The sequence below is a fragment of the Sapajus apella genome, unplaced genomic scaffold (assembly GCF_009761245.1).
Source record: "Sapajus apella isolate SASKATOON/1434 unplaced genomic scaffold, GSC_monkey_1.0 scaffold16, whole genome shotgun sequence".
NCBI lineage: Eukaryota > Metazoa > Chordata > Mammalia > Primates > Cebidae > Sapajus > Sapajus apella.
Window position 1 is genome coordinate 23,473,009 of NW_022436956.1, and position 21,207 is coordinate 23,494,215.

The 21,207-nt window shown below is 44.7% G+C and overlaps 1 protein-coding gene across 6 annotated transcripts; it reads right to left on the minus strand.

Moving 5' to 3' along the window:
• Nucleotides 1-1,426: 1,426 nt before the first annotated feature.
• On the minus strand, nt 1,427-20,756 carry LAYN (layilin). 6 transcript variants are annotated; one of them, XM_032285619.1, is made up of 7 exons: nt 20,401-20,756; nt 16,609-16,906; nt 10,933-11,090; nt 6,368-6,400; nt 5,574-5,657; nt 4,681-4,783; nt 1,427-2,299 (listed from the first exon to the last, which is right to left on the minus strand). In XM_032285619.1, the coding sequence occupies exons 2-7, from the start codon at nt 16,722-16,724 to the stop codon at nt 1,936-1,938; spliced, it is 858 nt and encodes a 285-aa protein (XP_032141510.1). In that variant the 5' UTR covers nt 16,725-16,906; nt 20,401-20,756; the 3' UTR covers nt 1,427-1,935. The 6 variants fall into 6 exon arrangements, with proteins under 6 accessions (XP_032141510.1, XP_032141507.1, XP_032141508.1 ...); XM_032285616.1 differs by lacking the exon at nt 20,401-20,756 and adding an exon at nt 19,890-20,317; XM_032285617.1 differs by lacking the exon at nt 20,401-20,756 and adding an exon at nt 19,890-20,156 and having other exon boundaries at nt 1,427-2,301; nt 4,686-4,783.
• Nucleotides 20,757-21,207: the final 451 nt, after the last annotated feature.

The following is a 21,207-nucleotide window of genomic DNA, read 5'->3' on the forward strand; positions in this document are numbered from 1 at the left end:
GGTACGATGCTGACGGGCAGGTGAGACGCCTACTCTCGTGAAGCTTGCAGCTTAATAAGGGCCAGAGTTGTGCGGCACAGTGCAGGATAGAGGGTAGATGACAGAGCCAGGCTGTCTGAAGCAAGAATGGGACCTTGGACATTTTAGAGCAGTGAATCGGTCCTTCAGGACCATGTGCTCAGTTTTTGCTTGAAATATAACCACAAAACACACTTCCCAAAGCAGGGAGACATGATGCTTTTTTTTCCCATTGTATGCACTTTCCCAGTAGGGCAGATAATTTGGCAGGGATTACAATCCATGATATTTGATACTGCTTTGACCCAGACTAGTTAACTCTAGGGGTTGGGGCCCCATATGGGAGGCAAAGTTGCTTAACTATTAAAAAATAAGATGAATGAGGAAAGGTTAAAATATGAGATTATGAAGCTGATTGAAGGAAGTTGCTGGTGATTTAAATAATGGCTTTCAGACTTCCAACATGTATGTGATTGATGTTGGGTTGAGGAGCTTTTTTCTGAATTTGAGACCAAACACAACTGAAGCAGCGAGGTCTGTAAACAAAAGGTAGAATTCTCATCATTATTAGTAATGTTACATTGATGCTCCAGTAACAAACATGCAAATAGAACAACGTGCAGTATAAAGGGATGGGAGTAAAAATAAGCCTAGAAGCTGAGATTCAAATTTCAATTTTAGTTTCAAAAATCTTTTTGTTTAGAGATAGGGTCTCATTCTGTTGCCCATGCTGGAGAGCAGTGGTGTGATCTTAGCTCACTGCAGTCTCAGCCTCCTTGGCTCAAGCAGTCCCCTACTGTAGCCTCCTGAGTAGCTGGGACTACAGACACATACCACCATGTTCTGCTAATGTTAAAATTTTTTGTAGAGTCAGAGTCTTACCATGTTGCCCAGGCAGGTCTTGAACTCCAGGACTCAAGCTATCCTCCAGCCTTGGCCTCCCAAGGTGCTGGGATTACAGGCATCAGCCACTATGCCTGACCTGACTTTTAGTTTTTTTTTTTTTTTTTTTGAGATGGAGTTTCACTCATGTTACCCAGGCTAGAGTGCAATGGCGCGATCTGGGCTCACCGCAACCTCTGCCTCCTGGGTTCAGGCAATTCTCCTGCCTCAGCCTCCTGAGTAGCTGGGATTACAGGCATGTGCCACCATGCCCAGCTAATGTTTTGTATTTTTAGTAGAGACGGGGTTTCACCATGTTGACCAGGATGGTCTCGATCTCTTGACCTCGTTATCCACCCGCCTCGGCCTCCCAAAGTGCTGGGATTACAGGCTTGAGCCACCGAGCCCGGCGACTTTTAGTTTTGAAAGTAGTCAGATATTTCCAAGTTTGGATGTCAGGAGAAAGAAAAAAGGTCCCCTGTGGCCACATGCAGAGGACGGGCTGTAGACACAGACTAACACTCTGTTTCCTGCTCTTTATTTGATTTTATTCCTTGAAAAAAACAGATATGAGAATTGCTGATGTGCCAGCCAGCCTGTGCTACCATACGTGGGCTTTGAAAAGATTCTGTATTTTCTGTCTGTGTGATGATATGTGCTGCTGTATAAAGCGAGGAAAACAGAACGTACAGGTGGTTTTCCAAGCCCCACAGCCCATCTTTATCACTGCCAGGTAAAGCACTGTCCCTTAAAAGTTAGATACAACCAATCATCAAGTGACATTTATTGAGACTATACTATGTGTCAGACCTGGGCAAGTTTCCTTCTTATGAGGTCGAGCTGGATGACTGCCTGGGATAAAGGATACAGCAAAAACATGGGGGTCCAACAGGAGGTCATGGGGGCCACATGCTCAACCACAGGACCTGATCTAAGCTTGTTCATAGACTTTCTGCATATTTTTCTCACAGAAAATAAGAGAATTTTGCATGTCATTTCTTTTCCATTCTTGTCAGATTCGTTTTTTTATGTGTCCTAATAACCATATATTTCATTTTCCACCCATCCAGACTCCTTGCTCCTCCCCGTTTGGTCTGGGGAGAACTCATAAATGTCATTGGTCACAAATCCACTCTCCACGCTCACCAGAGTCACAAACCCACTTTCTGATGGGTTCACAGCCATGTTGTCATAGTCACAAGACACGGCATCGGGAGTAGCTTCTCCCGAACACACTCGGAATGAAATATTCTTCAGGTCTGGCCGGGTCTCAGCCAAGTCAGCTTCGCTTTGTTTTCTTATGACATTGTAGACCTCTAGGTCCGGGCTATTCTCTTGGTGAGGAGAGGGCCAGATGGTGTGTTGCTTCTTTGTGCTAGGGTCTGGTTGCTCTCGTTTTCTAGGAAGAAAGAAAACAAGGGCTGAGTATTTCAGACCAGGCAATTGAGAATACCCCTGTGCTTCCTGTTCAGACTGGAGGCAGCAGCCCTGGGCAGACACCTGCTGCAGGCCTCACCTATGTAACTTACAGGCCAGGGCTTCAAGGTGGGAGGGAACCAACCAGGGAGACATTATATTCAAAGTGATTGTGTATCTGTCATTCACTGCTGCCCAAGAGTGGTCAGGGTTATTATCCTGGGGTCCCTCGAGTCCCTGGAGGGTCCAGGGATAGAACTGAATAGGAAAAAAATCACATTATAAAACAAACAAACAAACAAAAACTCAGCTGGGCACTGTGGCTCATGCCTATAATCCTAACACTTGGGGAGGCTGAGGCAGCTGGATCACTTGAGCACAGGCGTTCGAGACCAGCCTGGGCAACTTGGTAAAACCCCATCCCTACAAAAGATACAAAAATTAAACAGGCATGGTGGTGCACGCCTGTAGTCTCAGCTACTTGGGAGGCTGAGGTGGGAGGATAACCTGGCAGGTCAAGGCTGCAGTGAGCTGTGATGGTACCACCGCATTCCAGCCTGAGTGACAGAGTGAGACCCTGTCTCAAAAAAACAAAAACAAAAACAAAAACAAAAAACCAAACAACAAAAAACTCAACTCATCCATAGGTGAAATTTAGCATGTCCTTCCATTATGAATGTAAGCAATAAAACAGAACAGAATTAATAATATCTTTGACTTGATCACGACTAGAAATTATATTTTCATATCACAGTTATAGATGTCCTGAAATGTTTTACCCTTATCTCTATTTCACAATTATAATAATTATACCCAGCACTAAATAAAGACATGTCAATAAAAGAGTACATGCATTACTAATCACTATCCATTTTTGGAAATATTTTGCTAAACTATATAACAGTATGATTGCTCTCTTTGAAACCCAATGTATTGTATTTTATGCTTTTAAAATATTGTTCTGGGCCAGGTGCGGTGGCTCTTGCCTGTAATCTTAGCACTTAGTGGGGCTGAGGTGGGCAGATCACCTGAGGTCAGGCCCACATGGTGAAACCCATCTCTACTAAAAATACAAAATTAGCCAGGCGTGGTGGCATGTGCCTGTAATCCCAGCTACTTGAGAAGCTGAGGCACTAGTATCATTTGAACCCAGGAGGTGGAGGTTGCAGTGAGCAGAGATTGTGCCACTGCACTCCAGGCTGGGTAACGGGGCAATACTCTGTCTCAAAAAAAAAAAAAAATATATATATATATATATAATAGTAAATAAAATATTGTTCTGGAGGGAGTCCCTAGGCTTCACCAGTCTGCTGCAGGGGTCTGGGCCCAAAAACCCTTGGGATAGACAGGCACCCAAGCTTTAGAGTCACAATTCCCAAATCCTGGTGAAGTGCAGAATAGATGGTCAGGAAGGGAAATCAAGAACCAAATGCAGAGGAAGCAGTTGGAAAATATACTTGTAATTTTTTGAACTAAATTCTACTTTTAGATTCAAAGGAAATAACTAATAAAATAATCCTAATAATAGCTATCATTTTTAAGTGCTTAGCATATGCCTATTCTGCAAGCTTTAACTGCCTTAATCCTTACAATAATCCTATATGGAAGTTACAGTTAACTGAAATAGATTTTACTTTGGAATCTTACTAATTCATCTCAAATTGGTCTTTAAAAGGAGTCAAATCTTAAATTGGGCCTTAGTTTTCGAGTTGTAAAATGGGAATACTAGACATCTTTGCCATGATGATGGAGAATAAAAAGGTAACTAAGAAGAGCTTTCCGTACCAAAAAAAAAAAAAAAAAATGTGGCACATGATCCTGACCATATACAGATATTATTGATGCCACCTAATGTAGCTATTTTATAGCACTCTATACTTGTGTACTGAATTAAAAGAAAAGTCAATTAAAAGGAATTTGGCTCTTTCATTTTGAATTAAGTGGTTTAGTTTCAGATGTTTAGCAGAATGCTTTGCAACAGTCATTTTTCATGTGGCTCACTATTCATTTCTTCACTCAGTCCACAAACATTTTCAGAGCAAGGGCATACATTCATGAGAGCACTTTTGCTGGGTGACATGTGGGTGCACAGGAGGTGAATAATGCAATTTCATCCTTCAAGAAAGTTGTTTTAAAATCTTCCATATACACACAGTAAAGCATGTAGGATCGCTCTCTTAATCACAACTAAGCACAAATGCCCAGTACTTCTGAATGCCCTGGTTTGTTAGAGAATCTACTCTCAGATCTGCAGTGGTGACACTCTTGGTGCTACCATGGCTTTTAATGAAGTAAACAGGGCAATATCCACATCTCAAAGAGGGCAGAAGATGCAAAGATTTACACAGTGAAAGTTTTACTTGCCTTCTTCTACAGATCCAAACCCAACACACAACTGTGGTGACCACAAGGAGGAGGAGAAGGGGAATGCCGGGGATTAGGATAGAGGCGAGATTCCAGGCAGCTTCTGAAAAGAAGGAAAGCACATGATCAGCACTGGTTGTTTTTTTGTTTTGTTTTTCTGTGCTTCAAAACAGGCTTAAAAAAACATAATAATCAAAAACCACTTGTACCCCCAAATCTATTGAAATTAAAAACAAAACAAAACAAAACAAAAAAGCCTAATCAAGAGAGTATTCCAAAGAGTTTGTTCCTAGGTGATTGAGACACATCTAGCCAATTAGCAGATTTGATTTCAACGAATGAGAATTTTCTACTCATCCTATTACCCTAAGTAATAATGAAAATCAGTTTAAATTTGTGGGTCTCTTGCAAATATCAGAAGCATATTTTTGTTAATTAAGCCTCTCTCTTTTTTTTTTTTTTTTCAAAGAAAAAGGAGTCCCTCTTTTTTTGTCCTCCTTTAGTAAAGCAGGGGCCGTTGAGGCAGTGTTGATGAATATTAATCATGGATATTATGCATCACAGGTTGGGTCTTTCTGCTCTTATTTCTCTACATTTTCTCTCTCGGCCCTCACTCCACCTCACCCCGCCTGACCTCTGAGTAGCTCCCAAGTCTCTGTCTTCATGCAAAATTTTCACCTCCTGTCTGGTCACTCCAGTCATCTTAGGATAGTTCTATTTGCATATTTCATTGATGAAACCTAGCACTGAGTACAGCTTTTGCAAAGTCACACATGCCTTGTCTATTCTATTAGGTAGCTGAGGGAAAGAACAAAGTAGGGAATTAAACCATGGGTAATTTGTGATCAAGGGAGTCTCATTATTCATCTTTCCCAGGAGAGTTTTGTACAGACCTCTACTTTCTTTAAATGTTTTTTTGGCATCTTCTTCCTGTGTTTCTCCTAGAAGTACAAGTGTTGTCAGCTCTGTTGCCTCACCTGGAGAGAGACACATGGACTTGTGAACTTGGAGAAAGGCATCCTAATTCAAGTATGCTTTGAGGTCCTACCATGTTCAAATTGGGATGCAAAAAAGCAGTAGCGATTTGACCAGCACCATCGATAAACATAGACAAGTAAAGGGTTGAATTTGTTGTCCTAGAGGTTTAATTTGTCTTTGTCTTTTTGGTGAGACATTTGCTGTCAAGAATCTAGTACCAAAACAATCAACAGGCAGCTGACATCAAGGTACATAAAATACCAAAGTGTCAAGGGGAAGGGCCCATGACTCACTTCTAGGACGTGAATGATCAGTTTGGCTGATTTTTTTTTTGTCTCATTACATTATTCATATTGTCAATAATGACAAGTAACACCCCAAACAGAAATTGTAACTGTTGCCGAAACGGAATTTGTAACTGATGCTGAAACAGAATTTGTAACTGTTGCTGAAACGGAATTTGTAACTGTTGCTGAAATGGAACTTGTAACTGTTGCTTTTCAGCTGTGAGGGAAACAGACACCACTAGAAAGTGAGATGACTAAATTAGCTGTCAAGGCTGGGTGTGGGTATACCTGTCCAACTGCCTGGGTTAATACCAGCAGTTTTTCTGTTGAATAATCTGGTCCAAAGGACATATGGCTTTAAACCTGTGAAGAGGGGCTATTAAACAGCCCCAGTTAACTCAAATCTCAAATGACAGGCTTACCTTCAGGCTCTGTAGAAGGAACTATTGGTTTCTCTGCAGAAGAAAGAAACAAAAACAAAATAATAAGTAATTTTTCAGGGCATCTGAATGAAATCAGCCACATCATGGTCTCCATTTATTTGCTGATTCAGTCCTCCAATAAACTTTATTGGTTGTTATCAGATATCAGGAACTAACTAGGCTAGTAAATCAAAAGAATTGCTTTTGCGCAAAGACTAACCTTCCCCAGCTTTATTTCAGTGCCTTTTTTATTTTTCAAAAAGTATTTAGAAACCTTTAAATATGATAATTTCCAAATATACAAAAAAGCAGAGACTGGTGTAATATACCCTGTGTACTCAGCTTCAACTCCTATGGATATATAGCTAATCTAATTTCAACAACAGCCTACTCAAGTTCTCCCCTTGCACTCCTGGCCTGGATTATTTTAAAACAGTCTAAGATATTTTATCAGTTGATAGTAGGAATATTTTAGAGGGCAACAAACGCTGATCTCCAAGTAGTGGAAGTGGTTTAGGGGCTCAGTAGATCAGTGGCCAGCACCAAGGAAGAGGCTGGTGATCTAGAGCTCTGAGTTACTGTAAATCAGTATTTCAAAGTGTCTTGAGAATATCAGATTTAACAGACAACTGACATAAAATGGTTTTGCTTTTGACTGGGAGTATGTTCACCTGTTGTATTGGCAATGAGCCTCTTATGCCAGTCAGATGCTGTGGTGTTCCCAGGGACAGGGTCTTTGATGGAAAGACCTTAAAAATCACAATCCTAAGGCCAGGATGTCAAGCCCATTCTGAAGTTTCACTCAGAAAGGACACAAACTTTTAGTCATCTTCCCATAAGTGTTTGTGTGTGTGTATGTATAGGTGATGTAAACCCACTTATTTTAAAAAACCCACTTATACAACATATAAGAGAAACTGTTCTAAGTTTTTTTTTTTTTTTTTTTTTTTTGAGATGGAGTCTTACTCAGTTGCCCAGGCTGGAGTGCAGTGGTACAATTTTGGCTCACTGCAACCACCATTTGCCAGGTTCGAGCAATTCTCCTGCCTCAGCCTCCGAAGTAGCTGGAATTACAGGCATGTGCCACAACACCTGGCTAACTTTGCATTTTTTAAAAGTAGAGATGGGGTTTCACCATGTTGGTCAGGCTGGTCTCAAACTCCTGACCTCAAGTGACCCACCTGCCTCAGCTTTCCAAAGTGCTGGGATTACAGGCATGTGCCACTGTTCCTGGTCTCTTCTAAGTGTTTTACAAAAATGAACTCAATTAATCCAAATAACAGCCTTGTGAGGTGGCCTTATTATAATTCTGCTTTTGTACATGAAGAAACCAAGATTCAGGGAGATTAAATAACTTGTCTAAATCTCACAGCTAATAAGTAGCTGTAAAGGGATTTCAACCAAATAAATTCAAATTAAAATTAAAATAGTAAGGCGACATAACTGTGCTAGGTAGCAGAGATAAAACAGCAAATGAGAAAAAAATCTCAGCCCTCTAAGGAGCTTATATTCCACAGGATGGCAATAAAATCTGGAAATACAGGAGAATATTAATGAACATTGATTTTGTAACATTACACTGGCATATGTAATATGATCTATTCAATACATGATCTTTTCATACTGTTGGCCCTCCATACTTCACAGTGCAAAATTAAACACAGCACATCAATGCAGCATTCCCATCAATCCCTGCATGTGCATCTGTGTTGACTCATGATTTGTTTCTGATTTTCGCTGAAGATGCCTGTGCCTTTAGCATACCCCAGAAGTAAGCAAGTGTTCAGATATTGCTAGCATGTCACCTATTCTACATGATTATATTCTCAAATCTAGTTTTATATATTATCATTCACCCAGTTTCTTGCCACTCTGGCATAACGGGATGATGTGCCCTCCTGCTGGAACCACAGAAGTGAGCTTCCCTAAAACACCAAGTGGTTAAACTGGTTAAGTTTCCAGACTTCATGCCAATCATGTAGTGGAGGGGATAGCCTTGTAAATAGGCAGTTAAAGTACTGTGCGTGTGAGGCGCTATGATCCTTATAGGAGGGACACCAAATCTAGCTTTGAGGGGCCGTGGAAGGCTTTCCAAAGGAAGTTGCTTTTTTAATGTCTTATTTTGAAATATTTTCAGATTTATGTAAATTTTCAAGAATAGCACAAAGAATTATCCCATATCCTTCACCTTATCATTTTATCACATTTGATTTACTTAATTATTCTCCCTCTCTCTTCTCTTTCTGTCTGCCTCTCTTTGTGTCACATACACTTGTGTTTATGTGTGTGTGTGCATACATGCACACACACATGCACACACACACACATACACAAACACATGTATAACTTTGTTCCTGCAAACAAGTTGCCAACATGGTGCCCCTTTACTACTAAAGACTTTCATCCATATTTACAAAGGGAGAGGGGCCTTAACATATATAACCGCAGTATAATGATCAAAACCAAGAAATCAACATTGATATAATACTATTTTCTAATCTACTGACCTTATTCAGATTCTACCAATTTTCCTGATAATGCCATTTATATAAAATCATCACATCATGGACCAGGATCAAACCCAGGATCACCGGTTGCACTTAGGAGTTGTTAGGAGAGAAGGTGTTGTCTGATTTGAAGCCCAAAGGTGAGAATGAATTGGCTGGGAAAGGGGTGTTTTAAGCACAGGAAACAGCATTTAAGAGCTATTGGGGGATTCCATTTGGTACAAAGGTGTTGGAAAAGTATGGGGAAGGAGTTAGAGTGTGAGAATTGAACTGGACAGGTTGGCAAGGGTCTGGTCACACTGATCCTCTTTCGGCATGCTAAAGTGTGTGAACTGTTCTGGGCATGGGTGGCCACATACAGGCAGTGTGTTAGTTTTTCTCCATGTGCCCACCTCCCTCTGTTGGATCCATTCTTTGTCCTTCTCTGTGCCTTGGGAGGTTGAGCTCTATAAACTGTTTCAATGGGCATCCTTGTTCCCTTGTCCTTTGGTCTCTAATTGGACTTAGGCAATGAGAGACAAAGGCAGAAGATCAGAGGAAAGGAGGAAAGAGAGGTCTCAGTATTTATTCCCCACGCTGCCATCCCATGTCAGCATGGTTTGACAGTAGCTGCATTTTGTGGTAATGGCTCCTGTTAGGTGGGTCCTCCTTCATGACCCCAAGATTTTCCTGGGTTCTGCTAAAACCATTCCCTCCTTTTACTCCTTTAGGCATGGGAGAAACAGTTTCCCACTGTAGCTAGTCCCTGGATATTTTACCATCTCTGTTCTTCGCCTACACCTCAGCAAATGTCCTTTTTATTACACTCTCTTCATTAAACCCTTTGTGTGTGCCATCTTTTTCCTGCCAGCACTCAGTGTAACTAATACAGGCAAAGCAAAAGTAATGAAGAATATGATTTTTTTTAAAGTGCCAAGTCCAAAAATAAAAGGATATTAAAGCAAATTTCAAAATCTCACATTTCAAAAACTGTTAAAGGAAGTGCAAAATTTTAAACCATGGAGCTATTAATAATAGAATATAATTAACAAAAGTGATGGAAAGCCAGTTTGTAATGAGTGCTTTGCTTTCACCGGTTTATAAGGGTGACTTGCTAAGTCAGCCTAGGTCTTTGCAATCTCCCTGCCTGAGACAATGCTGTATGGTGGGGAGGGCCAGGTCACTGGAGAGAATAATTCATCCGAGAGGATAAAAAGAGAGAAAAACATCTTTTGGCAGCAAAAACTGCCACCAAACCACAGCCCAATTCAAACAATTTTAAAATGACAGGATTACTTAGCCCCAAACTAGATATAACTAACAAGTCACTCTACTCCTATCAAGAAAGAATGAAGAACTGGGGTTAAGCTGTTGGCATCAGGGAGGTGAGGAACTTCAGGAGCAGATTAAGAATCAGTTCAAGTTCAAATATGTCAGTTATAACGGAGAAGTCTCGGAAACCCCAGTATGGTGAAACTACAGGCTTGTAGCCAGTTTAAAACCCGAACAGATCTGAAAGCAAATGTAAGTTGAATTTGCAAGGCGTTATATACAGGGTGGTCTGGGAATTTAAATCTGCTCATCAAAGTACCTACTATCTTTGCCCAGTGAAATTTCAATTGGCATACTTTATCATTTACCTATGTATCCTGCTTCCTTAAAGCCCCAGAAAATAATCTCACAGGGCTGTTAGAAGACTTGTAGGAGCAATGGCTAGCTTATTCTAAACCCCTACAGCCAACCTCACATGTGGAAAGAGTAATCATTTGTGGTGTCCACTTAGAGGGTTTTTTTATTTCTTGATGTTCTTGTAAGACTTGCTTTATTCCACATAAATTAGACCTTTTCTTTTTCTCATCCATTCTCTTAACATCTGATAACTTTTCCTTTGCTGGGATTACTCCTCAGTGAGGAATTGTCATTACATTGCCCTTTACAAGAACTCCTAAGGTTTTATGTTGCTGGCATTTGCAATAAGCTTTCTCAGAGACCACATGACAAATTCTTGGTATTAGCAGCTGCTCATGAAATGAGAGAGGTTGAGAATTCAGCTGCATAGCTTGGGAGAGGATGTGTTACCATCAGAATATTTGCAAATGAAATTGTTCTTCATGTTGCATCGGTCATCATTCCACTGGAACATGTAGGGGCCTCCGATACCGGCGGGTGCTGATGGCTGATGGTACATGACCACGCAGACCTCGCTGCCGCAAGACGGCTCATCCACATACCAGTTCCTGTAGGAAAGGGATCAGCAGTGGAGGCAATTGGAGGAGGGTCTCCTAAGACTTCAAAGCCTTTATTTTCCCATCAAGTCCCACTGAGCCGTAAACATAAGATTCTGCCTTAGAACATGATACAGAGAGAGGGAGGAATTGAAGTACTGCCAATAAGTAGAACCACACGCATTCTCATATGGACATCACAATCAATCAGCTGACATTTGCCACAACCTCTTTGCAGGGAGGAACATGTCACTATATATGTCTGCAAAGTAATTATGAGAAAAAGCAGCTAGCAGGGGTAGGCTGGATGATCCTGTTTCTTTCTTGCTTTTTGCTAATTGGGTTTGTTTGTCCTTTTTTTTTAGATCTCAGATGCACTAAGAAGAGACATGACTTACCTCATCCAGAGCTTGCCCTGCTCTAATCTCTCCTTGCCTTTCAATAGCCACCAAACTCAGCCTTGGGAAGTAGATAAGAAATTCAAGCACATGAGCAAGACATTCCAAAACATAGAGGCTGTCAAAACAGGTGAAGGGGTGGGGACAAAGCAAAAGGACCATGTGGTCTTTTTCAGTTTTTAAGCCGTTTCCACTTGGTCAGGCTGATGAGCCCCTCAGCCTCCACCTCCAGATGTCTTGTCTTTGTCTCCATAGCCCCCCAGATGGGTGCATTAGCAACCTTACACTACTATCCAGTGGCACTTGAAATTAAATGGTGCTGCCACCCAGTTGGATGTGTGGGTGCCAGGTTAAAGTCTTGGATCCTATGGAGAGTTTACATCTGTGAGTATTCACCCCATGTGTTGACTCAGGGCTGGGCTTTGTAGTCTGCCTGGTTAGTCACTTGAGCTGTTTTCTTTCTGGGGCTCAGATCTTTCCCTGGTGCTCAGAGCAGGCAATGCTGCTTTGCCTAGCTCTTGTCAGAGCCCTCCGCAAGAAAGAGACAGCTAAGAGGCAGTTTTCCCTGTCGCACCACAGTAAGACTCTGCTTGAGGCCTTTGTTACTGTCTATAGAAGGAAGATCCTTTGCTGCAGCCACTGGATTGAATTTCCTGGAAAATGGCTTGGCTTACAATAAACACTCCTTAAACACCATGCCTGGACAGCTGGGGCCACCTCATTAGTTATCTCCAGTCCAGATTTCAGCCCTGTTGGGCCTCCTACCCTGACTTGCCTTGTTCTCCTCCCCACTGGCCTTATGGCTTTACATTAGTTTGTCTTATAGGTTGAATATTATGTTTGGCATATAATTTCTGTACTTGAGCCAATTTTCAGACCCAGAACTCACTGATAGAGGTGCCAGGTTTCCAGTAAGAAGGACCCTGCAACACATGGCAGGTGCACATGGTAATAATTTCCCATTTTTCCCCTAAAGGGACCCATGGCTATTTACTCAAGTAACCATACACTGGGGAAGAGGGAATATCCAAATATTACTAGAGCTGTTGGACACAGGGTGCAAGTTGACATTAATACTCAGACCTACAATGTCCTCAAAGCTACCCATTAGAGTGGGAGCATACTGGGGAAAGGTATTAAATAGAGATCTGGCCCAGGACCAGCTCATAGTGGCACCCAGCCAGTCGTCATTCCCAGGTCCCCAAATGTATGAATTGAATAGACATATTTGATAGTAGTTGGTACAGTTCGGCATTGGTTACTTGGCCTATGATGGGCAGGTTGAGCTGCGTCATCTCTTGGTCTACTTAACTGTGGGGCAAGAGCTATCACAGAGGAGAATGTCAAGTAGGGAAGGCTTTGAATCTGCATTCCTCCCCACCCCTGCCATGACAATAAATCAACAACAATATCTTATCCAGGGAAAGACGGCAGGAAGTAGTGTCATCCTTAAAGACCCAGAGAATGCAACAGTGGTGTTTCCTGTTATGTTACTAGTTAATTCACTAGTCTCACTCCTGAAAATACCAGGAAGATCCTGAAGGTGATAATAGAGTAGCACAAACTCAACCAAGTGGAAACCCAATTGCAGCTGCCCGTGCCGTATATGGTGTCTTTGCTAGAGCAGGTTAACATGCCCTTGGGTACCTAGTACACAGATCTGGTGAACACATTCGTTTCCTTCTGTATCAGAAAGATAATCTGAAACTGTTGGAATGGACCATAGTATATACTATGATCCTGACTAAAGGCTATATTATTTTTTCCCCATCCTCTGTTATAATATGGTGTAAAGAGATCTGGATTTCCTAGACATCTTGCAGAAAATCATGCTGGCCTACCGTATTGCTGACATCATGCTAATTGGAACAGATGAGTGAGAGTGGTTAGTACATTGGATGTTTTGATAAGACTTATGTACTCCAGAGGATTGGAGATAAATCTTATGAAGATTCAGGAGCCTACTACGTCAATAAAATGTGTGGGTGTCTAGTGATCTAGGGAATACCAGAACATCCCTTTCAAATTAAAGAACAAACTGTTACACCTTGCAGTAATTTGAAGCCTGAAGCACAGCACTTCGTAGGTCTCTTTGGGCTCCAGGGGCAGCATATTTCACAGCTTGGAATACTGCTCTGGCCCATAAATCAGGTGACATGAAAGATGGCCATTTTTGAGTAGGATTCATAGCAGAAAAGAACTCTGAATTGGGTGTAGGCTGTGTGCAAGCAGATTTGCCACTTGGGCCATATGATGCAGCAGATCCTTTTATTAGAGATGTCAGTGGTGGGAAAAATACTGCCACACTGAGTTTGCTACAAGCCTCAATGAGAGAATAATAATGCAGATGCTTAGGATTTTGAAGCAAGGCCATGCCATCTGTAGCTGAAAATTAGTCACCTTTTGAGAAACAGTTCCTGACAAATAATGCCATATAGAGTTTGCAACAAGTCTCAATGAGAGAATCACAATGCAGACCCCTAGGAGTCTGAAGCAAGGCCATACCATCTGTAGCTGAAAATTAGTCACCTTTTGAGAAACAATTCCTGGCTGGCTACTAGGCAAGGAGCACCAGAGACCACGAAGCACAATCTGCCCATCATGAGCGAGGTACTGTCAGACACACCTAATTAGAGATTGGGCAAGCCCGGAATCTATCTGGGAGAGGTACATCCAAGACCAAAGAGTGCTGTAGGAGCGGGTAAAGCAGACTTCCATGACATCTGCGACTGTTGGACCAGAGCCTCTTCCTTAGCTCACACCTGTGATTGCGTGGAGGAATCCCTTTTGACTAGCTGATACAGGCAGCCTGAGCCTGGTTCAAGGATAGGTCAGCTAAGTATGAGAGTACACAGTGAAATGGAAAGCAGCTGCACTGCAGTCCCACTGAGGTGGCCTTGAAAGCAGTAAGGGAACATCCTCCCAGGTACATCTAGTTAATTACTTTGTAAGGAAAGGGAAACTATTGGAGATTAGAATATATAAAAACTCAGGGATAAGGCAAACGGCATGCCCAGCTGATCAAGAGTCTACATGGAAATAGACCAGAAGGTTGGGGACTAGGAAGTTTTGGATAGAGGGATGTGAATATACATAGAGAAGTGAACATAAAATATGCAACTCTTTCCATTAGATGTTAAAGACCACCAGGGAATATCTACTGTAGAAGAGGCACTGAACAACCAGGGAGACAAAATAACTCGGCTAGGTAATGCCAGCCTGCCTGTCGTCAGCCACCCCAGTGCTAGTACAATAGATACTAACAGGTAGCGGCAGAGATGAAAGCTATGCATGGGCTCAACAGATGGGCCCTCACTCACTAGGGCTAATCTAGTTATTGCTACTGCTGAATGTTCAACTTCCAGCAACATAAACCAATGCTAAGTCTCTGACACAGCACCAACGCTTGAGGACACCAATGTGGCACTTGGTGGCAAGTTGACTACACTGGACTTCTGAAAGGGGCAATCATTCAAGTGCCCTTTATACAGTCCTCTGTTCCCAAGAATAAGAATACATGGGCCTGGGAGCCAAGGGGTGGAAGCAGGAGCAGCCTCGCTTTAGCATCACTGGCAGTGACTCGCTTAGGACATTGTGCTTCTTGTCTCTGCAACATTGGCTTCTGGAAGTTTAGAGGTCTTGGTTCCCAGAGGGGAATACTTCTGCCAGAAGATACAAGAATCTTAGTAAATTATGAGTTATCATTGCCACTTGGACACTCTGGGATCCTTGTGTCCAGGGACTACCAGGCAAAAAGTGATGCCATTGTTCTGGCAAGAGGTAAGTGACCTTAACCATCAGGAGGTGATAGATAACCAAATAGATAACCGAATAGATAATACATGGACATATTATGGACAAGGAATTATCTATTCAGATACCTCTTGAAATTCACTTGCCCAATTTTGCCGGTCAATGGAAAAGTGCATCAACGCTAGCATGATAAGGGCAAGGTGACTAGAGCCTCAGATTCTTCAGATACGAGGATGTGGATTATGCCACAAGGTCAACCGTTGAGACCAGCAGAGGGTGAGGGAATATGGACTGGCTAGTAGAGTAGGGAGGTCGGTAAGTACCATTTGTGGCCCTGGGACCAGTTGCAGTGATGGCAAGTGTAGTTCATCCTACTAACCCTCCTTTCTAAAGTTTCTCCCAGGAAGGGAGGCTCATGAGAATCCTGGAGGAGCTACTCCTAGAACTTACATGAAGATGTGCACCTGCTCAGCATAATGGGTGCACTAAGGTACATGCTGATGTGCTGCCTTAAATATAATAGGTAAATATATATATATATATTTAATTTTAAAAATTTTGAGGGGTACATAGTAGCTAAGTACTAAAAAATATATTTTAAAATCATCATTCTTTTGATGAGTTTAGACTGTTCCCCATATGATTGTTTACCATTAGATTTTCTATTTTATAAACTGTCTGCTCAGGTCTTTTGTCTCTTTATGTTTTGGGGTCTTAGTATTGTATTGACACATAAACCCTTTATCTTAAAAAGATATTAACTCTTTGTTGGATTTGTTACACACATTCTCCCAGTCTCATGCCTGTCTCTTAATTTTGATATTTTTTAGATGTTTGTCTATGTCACTGCATTTCTTAGGGAGAGAAGAGGGCAATGTCATGCTGCCAGGGTGGGGTATGAGTGAGTCTTGATGCTGTGCATTTAGCAGGTCCCTACACACTGCAGCCTTTCTGAGGTCCCACTCTTGGCCAATCCACAGAGATACATCTTGGCTCTGATTTCTTGCCCATTGTTACAATTCCCTGTGGACTGGAGTCCTACCCTGAGTCATAGCCCCATGGATCTTCAGTCTCTCAATGAGGTTCTGGTCCAAAAGGCCAGATAGCCACTGGCTTCAAGCATTGTATGCTGTTGAAACATGGCTGCTGGGCTGTGCTCACCTGAACAGAGCTCCTTGGACACCAGTTGGGCACAAATCAAGGCTGAGTTCACCACCTGCACTGACTGCTTTGGTCAGCAGTTATTCTGCTGCTACTTCCCCTTCAGAGGCCTGCCTGGTTGGTCTTCTATTCCTCACTGATCTGGCACTGTGGATCCAGCCTGCCTCTTTTTTACGTTATGTCAAGTGAGTCAGCCGCTACGGGTTCCACACGCTTACCTAAATTGTGATGTGCTGCCATCAGTCCAAGCATAAAGGTCCTGGCAGGCTGTGCTATTGCTTTGTTTCTCCTCACGCCTCCTGAGCCCAATCCAGAAGTCACCATCAGATGCCATGAGGTTTTCAATGAACTTTTCTATCAGTTTCTGTTCATCCTCAGACTCAATGCTGACTAGCTGGCCTCCATCCCTCCTGCAGGCTTCTTTGGCTTCCTCAAAGTTCAGTCTTCGAGAAGTATCATGGAAGTAAATGACTTTATAACAAGGCCTCTGTGTCCCTCCCCGGCAGACTTGCTGCCCTAGAGAAAAAAGAAGCCAACCTATTTCAGTGTCTCAAAAAGTGTACCGGGGCAAGGATGCATGGAGGCATCTGAAGGAAGGATCCCTGGGTAGGAATTTTGTTTACTCATCAGTGGACTGTTATCATGTCAGTTAGGGTTCTCAGTGCAAATTAATACTCCTTCCAGCACAGAGACGTAGTGATTTAAACTCTGATGTCTTTATTGTGTAGGGACATCATGTTTTGTTTGTTCCATTACAGAATCTTAAAAAGAGGATGTTTTATTTTGACTATCCTTTAGAAGAGAAGTAGATGAAGATTTACGGTTTCACAGAAAGGCATGCAAATAACACTTTTATTACGGAGTCTCAGGGGATAATGTGGCTTAAAGTGGGGTGTCTCTGGTGGTTCTTTAAGGTAAGAGAGGCTTTCTGAAGTCAGGAATGGGCTCCTCCACTCTGGAACCCTCTGCCTGTGCAGCAGAACTGAGAGTGCCCAGCCTCTGGTGTAAGCAGAAGCTAACAGCATCAGATCCAAGGGGTTTTCTGCCACTAACAGTCAGCCCCCTGATCTGAAGACAACAGTTAAGGTTTACTATGTGCCACGAACTCTTACTATGTGCCACGAACTATGGTAAGGGCTTAACATTTACTTCCATACTTTATCTCATGTAACCCCTCATCATAGTCCCCTGATGTACATACTGTTTATGGCTCATTTTACAAATGACAAAACTGGGGCTCAGAGAAGTTAAGTAATTTGGCCAAGATCACACAGTGATCAGCAGCATCACCGGTGTTAAGCCCAGATCTAATTACAAAACCATGCTAGGCCAGTGAACTATAATGCTGGCTCCCCACTGCAGCCCAGGGTCACGTTTTACTGGGAGACGATGTAATATGTCTTATCAGACTGTCCCCTGACGGGCTGAAGATCATCTCAGACAAACAAATGAGATTTTACTGAGGAGCCAATAACAAATCGCTCACAGTACACACTGCTCTGGCTTGTGTCTGTGTGACTGAAGCCTTGCTGCAACAGAAACATTAGCCTCATCGCTCCTTTTATTCAATCACCATTTATGAGTGTACACTCTGTGCCTGGCACCGTGCAGAGTGCTGGGAATACAGGAGCAAAAGCTACTTCCTAGTCCACAGGAAGACACAGCATATGTTCCTGGATTCAAAAAAGTGAAAACCACATATCAACACGGGGAGTAGTCCCCTGCAATGAGAAAGCCAAATTGTGGGCTGTGGGTGTGAAATGCTGCCACAGTGCCAGGGGTAAATGATTTTGGTTTGGGAACCTCCTCCCAGAATTTCTGGAATGTTCCCATTTTCCCAACTTGTTTTGCAGCTGCGCAGGGAGCCAGAGAGCATTCATTATTCCCAACACTGGCCAGCATACAGGGCAAGAGGCCACAGAGCGACAACTACGTTGTTAGTGGTAAAGGGGAAAGAGCACATACAGGTTACCCAGAAAGCTCCAGTGAGTCTTCATTTTCTTTCTTCTCTCGTCACTTTCATAAAGAAATTCTCAATGAGCAACAAGTTATAAGAGTTCCACATCTCCCTTTTCCTTTCATTCTTTGGCTATTGCTGCTAATAGAGAAACTCTAACTAGACTGGCCCAGCACCACATTAGGAGGGTTTAAAAGCCAGACCTGCTTATAACAAGGCGTTCAGAGAGGCTGAGGCGGGGATGCCCATCCCGTCCCCCACTCCGGGGAAGGGGGCTGGGCCAGGCACTCTGGCGATTCCTCAAAGCTGGCTCCAAATTGGGTTGCAGAAGAAAGGCAAATGAGCCCCCAGAAACACCAGCACAACAAGCCGGAATGGAACTTCCTGACAATCCCCACTTTCCACATTGGGTTGTCAAGGGAAACAGAACACCTTAAGCGAGCTTCCTGTATGGTTCAGGCTGGCCACACATCCCAAGTCAGCGGGTGAGTGCCAGAGACAGTCAGAGCTGGAAGGAGGCCCGCGGGACTGTCTGGTTCCCCTGCCTTCAGGAAGTGTCTTTCTCTTCTCGTTTGCAGGAAGAGGAAGTGTTGAAGGGCCTTCTGTTCCCCGCGACCATGAACTGAGCCCACGCAGCCCTAACCCAAGCAGCTCAATTCAGTTTCCTACCTCTTTTGCCGCCCCGCGCCCCTCCCCTATCCTGAAACCAACTTTACATTCTTTAAATTGGGAGGAGGTTCCCTGTCTTTTCTGTCCCATTTGGTCAACCTGTTGGCACCCAGAAAGGGGACCCAAGGAAAGGGCACGGATGTTCTCCCCTCGACTTGCAGAACAACTGAAAGAGGCCAGAGGCCAGAGCACTGTACCTCCTCTGAGGTCCAAATCCGAGGCTGCAGTGACACAACAGGAGGAAGGAAGCAGAGAGTCATTCCCCGGAGTCAGGCGAGTCTCGTCCCACCCTAACTGGAGTTCTTTCCCGATCTCCAAGCGCTCTCATTCCAGGCGCTGGACCCGGCAATCCTCCCCACTAGCAGACACGAGGAGTACCGGACCCAGCATCCCTACCCCGCCGTCTCTGCCGCAGCCTCCCCCAGCCCGAGGTAGGCAGCGGTCAGCTGGCAAGCCTCCCCTGCAGGGATGGTCCCAGGGACTACCTCGATGCATGTAAAGGAGCGGGCCGAAGAGGCACCCACTGAGGCAGGTTTGCCCACTGCCCCACCTCTCCTACATCCTCCAACCTAACCCCGTAACTCTGGGCCGGGAACTGGCTTCGAGCGTTCCAGGACTCGCAGGGAACTGGGCGGCCCCGGGAACTGGCGCGGGTCTCCCACGCCGTGCGACTGCTCCCTGGAAGCCGGAGACTCCGGAGGGCTGCGTCTGGGACTGGGGCATGGGACGTCTGCCTAGTTGCAAGCGTGGCGGCCCAGAAGAGGGTCAGCAACAACTGGGGCGCAGTGAGTGCATTGGCCGAGCCTGCCCAGGCACCAGCCCCCGCCCCGCCCCCGCCCCGGCACCTACCCCTTCCCTAGCGCGCGCACTCACCGCTCAGCAGGCGACCTGTCGCGGCCCGCAGCCCCACCAGCAGCACGGCCAGCACCAAGGCCCGCAGCGCCGTTCCCGGCCGCATGGCCCGACTCGGGTGCGCCCTCCGACACCCCGGCGCTACGGCGTTGGAGCGGGCTGGCTGGCGGCGGCGTGCGCGACCACTGTAACCGCGGCAGCAGCATCACCCGAGGACCCACGGACCGCACGGGAGGAAGGGGGAGCGCTCGGAGTCAGTCGGTCGCCCCTCCGCCCCGTGGGACGTCACTGCGGGGAGGGCAGCCCAGCTGGCCGTCCCGCCCCCCGACAGCCTCGTCCAGTGAGCTTGGCGCCAGCCCCAGACACTGGGCCAGCCGGAGGGGAGCGAGTGGCAGAGTGGGCCAGCTCCCCGCCCCCCTCCGAGCTTTCCTGGGAGATCACGCGTTTGCCTGAGGCAAAGGAATCCTCCAGTCCGGCTCCTCTGCAATCTGTGGACGAGTACAGTGTGCCTAAAACTAGCGCCACATCTCACCTCCGTTCCCCGGACCTTAGCCAAGTTCACCAGCTGTGCGGGTGCAGGCCGGAGGGCGAGGCGAGGCGTGGATTCCGACCAGAGGCTCAGCAGGCCGCAGTCCCGGCACGAAGGGCGACACCTGAGCAAGGAATGGTCGATTAGAGAGCAAATACTCGCGCAGGCACTGTGCCCACTGGCCGGGAAAGTTATGGGACACCGCGCGGGTGGCGTCCAAAGAACGCGGCTGAGTTGGAGTCCTCCCGGCGGAACGGAGAGCGGCTTCCACCAGACGCCAAAAGGTGTCCCAGACCCCAGGAAGGAAATGATTCTGGCTTTTGCAGGAAATATGTTGGGAGGTGAGGGTCATAGTTAGGGAGTTCAGCCTTGCCAACCCCCGAAGAAAGAATCAAACTATTATCTCAGGAAAAGCTTTCCCAACCCTCAATGTGTGCTTCCCCTTGTAAACTCCCAAAGTAGGTGTGTTTCACTTTCGTTTCATAAACAAAAGGCTTTTAAGTATAGTCAAGTAATAGAGTGAGCCACCTGTCCAAAGATTAAGGTACTAAGTAGCAGAAGTTGGATGTTTCTGCCTTTTCTGCCACACCGTGCTGCTGTGAAGCATAGCAGAAGCCCCATCTGGGCCACGACCTCTGGATTTTGGTTCCAGCTTGCTGCTTCTTACCTACTCTTTCTGCTTTTCAAAACAGCCAAGAAAGCAGTGATGCTTCTAAGGCCTCTAGCCACTGCAGTTCTAGACCCACAGCCTGAATACAGGCTGGGGGTGAGAGTGGAGTGGGATGTATTTCATTATCAGCTGACAATGTG

Coding starts and splice junctions, on each gene's coding strand:
- LAYN (XM_032285616.1), bottom strand. CDS start 19,974: ATGCGGCCGGGAACGGCGCTGCGGGCCTTGGTGCTGGCCGTGCTGCTG. Junction 6,401..10,932: donor CATTTGCAAATATTCTGATG/GTAACACATCCT, acceptor TTTCTTCTGCAG/AGAAACCAATAGTTCCTTCT. Junction 2,300..4,680: donor GTTTGGATCTGTAGAAGAAG/GCAAGTAAAACT, acceptor CTTTCTTCCTAG/AAAACGAGAGCAACCAGACC.